This window comes from Monopterus albus, unplaced genomic scaffold (assembly GCF_001952655.1).
Source record: "Monopterus albus unplaced genomic scaffold, M_albus_1.0 scaffold12.1, whole genome shotgun sequence".
NCBI lineage: Eukaryota > Metazoa > Chordata > Actinopteri > Synbranchiformes > Synbranchidae > Monopterus > Monopterus albus.
In genome coordinates, this window is record NW_018127892.1 from 1,074,447 (window position 1) to 1,077,953 (window position 3,507).

The following is a 3,507-nucleotide window of genomic DNA, read 5'->3' on the forward strand; positions in this document are numbered from 1 at the left end:
ATAGACCGTTGTGGGACACAGATTACACCAAAACTCAGACTAATGGACAGTTTTTAGCCCCCCTAGTTAGCATTTATAAGTTATATGAACACACTTTATAAAATGTTTGTTTGACAGTACAATGTAGTTATCAGTAGATAAATGAACATGTTTTGTATTTATCACCAGCTGCATCTTATGAAGTTACTGACTGGTGTATAAACTGCTAATGAATGATTATTAACACAGTCTAACATATCTGTAATCATTTTTAAAGATGTATTATTACCAAATCTTACAGTGTGCTGTAAAGCATTTATTAAGCATTTATATATTTCTATCTCTATATAAAACTTTTAAAAGTTGGGTTAAAACTGTTTATTTAATTTGTTCAAAATTCCTGAAGACATGTTGAGAGTCAAGGTTTAAATGGTACCCCACCAATTTTACAGGAAGTACTGTAGGCATCAGAGCGAGCTGCACAAAAACTGATAAATTGACTCAAGTGATATCATGGTGAATTTCAAGCTAGCACCTCAGGGCTATATTATAATCAAGTTGTATCATTGGCCTTTATCAGCAGATTGCTTGCTCGGCTGTCAAGGATAGGGAATACAAAATAAATAAATAGATGCATATGATAACAATAAATGTAATTGTAATAAATTTTATATGGTTACATATATGTTACACATTCATTTATGCTGTTTATACACTAATTATAGATGTTTATAATGTTTGGCAAATGTCACTTAACATTTGAATCTGCTGCCAACTACATTATAGTGTGGTGTAAAACATTTATAAATCATTATTATTATACCTATTATTAACTATTAGTATTATATACTTTAACAGCCCCCAATGGCATTTATACAAAGTAAAGTGTTTAAATCTTTGCCAGTGTCACGTATCTGCAGACTATTCCAGTGTTGAATTTATGAGACAAAATATTTAGAAATCCTGCTTTTGAGACTTGGTTGTAACTGCCTTACTTCCCCTCTCCCTTTGTCCTCCTCCTCTGTGCCCTCAACACCATTCAGCCACCCATGCTGCAGAGCAATAGACAGGGCCTTATAGCCCCCTGGTCTGAGAACAGGGGGAAGACGTTGTTCTTTGGCTCCAGCCAGGAAAAAGGGTCTCAGGGGTTTGTTATTTTTGCTGTCCGATAGCATCTACATGGGTACCTCTGGGCCAAGTGTTTATTATGCTAGCCAGGCAGGTTGTGAGGAGCTGTGGAGAGGATGGGGGTGTGACTGGTCCATGCTCCATCACCATGGAGATTTGGCGTCGACAGCATCAGTCAACCGTCCCCCAGGAAGTGTCAGAAATTGCACCTCAGGTTGTCTTGTGGGGTTGATGGGATACTGATTCCCAGCTGCCCATCGGTTTCTTCTGCCCTTGAGCTCTCCCTCAGCTGGCCAGATGTTGTTGTTGTTTTCTCATTTAAGAATTCTAAATGAAGGATTCACCTTCATTTGTATTTTAAGACCAACATTAGTGCTAGTGTTTTAAAATGATTTTATGTAATTGTATGCTTTGTCCTACCAACAGTTAAAACCCTGGAAGATTCAATTTTCAATCATACAAAACAGAAAAGTGGGAAATCTTCACATTTGAGAGTCAGATGTTTGACATTTCCAGCCAAGCTGCTGACAAGGCTCTAGGGATGGCAGTGTCAGGCCCCCACTGGGGTACAGTCCAAAATGTCTCCAAAACCTCCATGAAGTTAGCTACAGATATTCGTGTTCTCTAGTGTTATCTGAGGTCAGCGTGTTCACTTATTCAGATGAATAGCTTGACCTCTCCTTGATGGATAAACAAAATTCTTCTGCAGACATTCATGGTTCCCAGATGATGTATTCTGTTGAGTTTAGTGATCCCCAGATTTCTCATATACCACCTTAATCAGATCATAATTTTAACTTGCCCACGATTTTGGTTTTATGAGCACAGTACCTGCAAAATTATTGAAATTAGGTTAGAAGGTTAGGTTTCTTTGCTTTGTGCTACTCGGTGAATGTTGGCATGCTAACTGGCTAAACTAAGAAGATAACCCTGGTAAGCAATAATACTGATAACTATTAGCATGATAGCATTCACTGTGGCCATGTTAGCATGCTGACATTAGCATTTAGTGCAAGACACTACTATACCTAAGCACAGAACTGCTAGCATGGCTGTAGTACTTTAGTCTTGTTTTCTAATAAATTAAAACAACCGATCATTGGAGATGATGGCAGTTAATTTTCAAACAACCAACTAAGCATTTCAATAATACTTTTTGTAAGGGTGGAACAGCTCTCACCATGCAAGACATCTGTCTGATGAAACGGTTTGTTGAGGATTGTCACTGCTAAAGGTAAATCAGAGGGAAAACCCTCCATGCAGTTGTTTTTAGACAACCTTATTGCTTTAGTAAGCCCAGGCTGTATGCTACTTTAGGTACATGAGCATTGTAAACTCCCTGTTTGCAGCATCTAGGCTTTTGACAACTCCTGTGATTCTTGTACAAGGTTTTCTCTGTAGGATGGGGCGTTGTGGGACATGCCTTAAAACCTGAGCGGAACGTGTTCTGAACGCTGTACAGAGTGCCTGTCTCCTCCTCCACATTTCTCCTGAGAGCTGTAATGCAATATTCTTCCGTTGTTGTTTCCTCCTGTTGCCCTCAGGTAGAGCCCCTGAAACCAAAGCCCTGGGCCTCGACAAGCTCGGTGTGCAACTCAACAAGGAGACGGGGAAAATAGTTGTGGGCGCTGACGAATCCACCTCCGTGCCAAACATCTATGCTTTTGGTGACATTGGCGAGGTAGGCGTAGTCAACAGACACTAACAGCAAAAACATCCCTTATAACTGTCATAGTTGGAAAACCACTAATTATTAGCCTAAATTTAGACTGTAAAACTCAAAGTTGCTGGAAGCTCACACCCATCACAGTTACTGTAAATGCTTTTCATAGTTTGAACAGCTTGCTCACAGGTGTGTCAGCTCCATGAAAGGAATCTGGAATCAAACACTTCACGGCTCCAGATAATTTTGTATCAACAGAGAAAATACTAACATTCAAAAATGAAAGATGTTTTGAAATTCCATAGTCATTATTGTATAGATAGGCCATTTATTTGTGCACATATTCTGAACATATTATCCAGTAGCATGTACATTCTTGGCAGAAGACTGAATATTAAGCAGCCGCTGCCAGATAATCAGTGACATTGCTGCTGTGTTCAAAGCTGAACCAGCCATGTTAGTACTAGTTATACCTGCTGCACATAATGTCAGTGTTGTTTTTTCACCACAACCAGCTGTCTGCTTCCTTCCTGTCTCCCAAGCCTCATGACACACACACACACACACACACACACACACACACGCACACACTCGCATAACATCATTTTGACTGACAGCTGGCTTTGATGAGTCAGGCTTCATCCCAGTGTGTCTGTCAGCTTTTCATGGCAGCGGCAGGATTTTATTTTCTTTTTTTAAAAGTAGGAAGGTTAATATCCCTTTCAATTTGTCCAGTG

At 39.6% G+C, this 3,507-nt stretch overlaps 1 protein-coding gene across 1 annotated transcript in view; it reads left to right on the forward strand.

Annotated features, from left to right (window-relative positions):
* The window catches only part of txnrd2.2 (thioredoxin reductase 2, tandem duplicate 2), a 24,386-nt gene that overhangs the window by 15,878 nt on the left and 5,001 nt on the right, over positions 1-3,507 (forward strand). Inside the window, exon 12 of the mRNA XM_020590477.1 lies at positions 2,652-2,788. Within this exon, the coding sequence (XP_020446133.1) occupies positions 2,652-2,788 (137 nt within the window). The remainder of the gene's footprint in view (positions 1-2,651; positions 2,789-3,507) is intronic.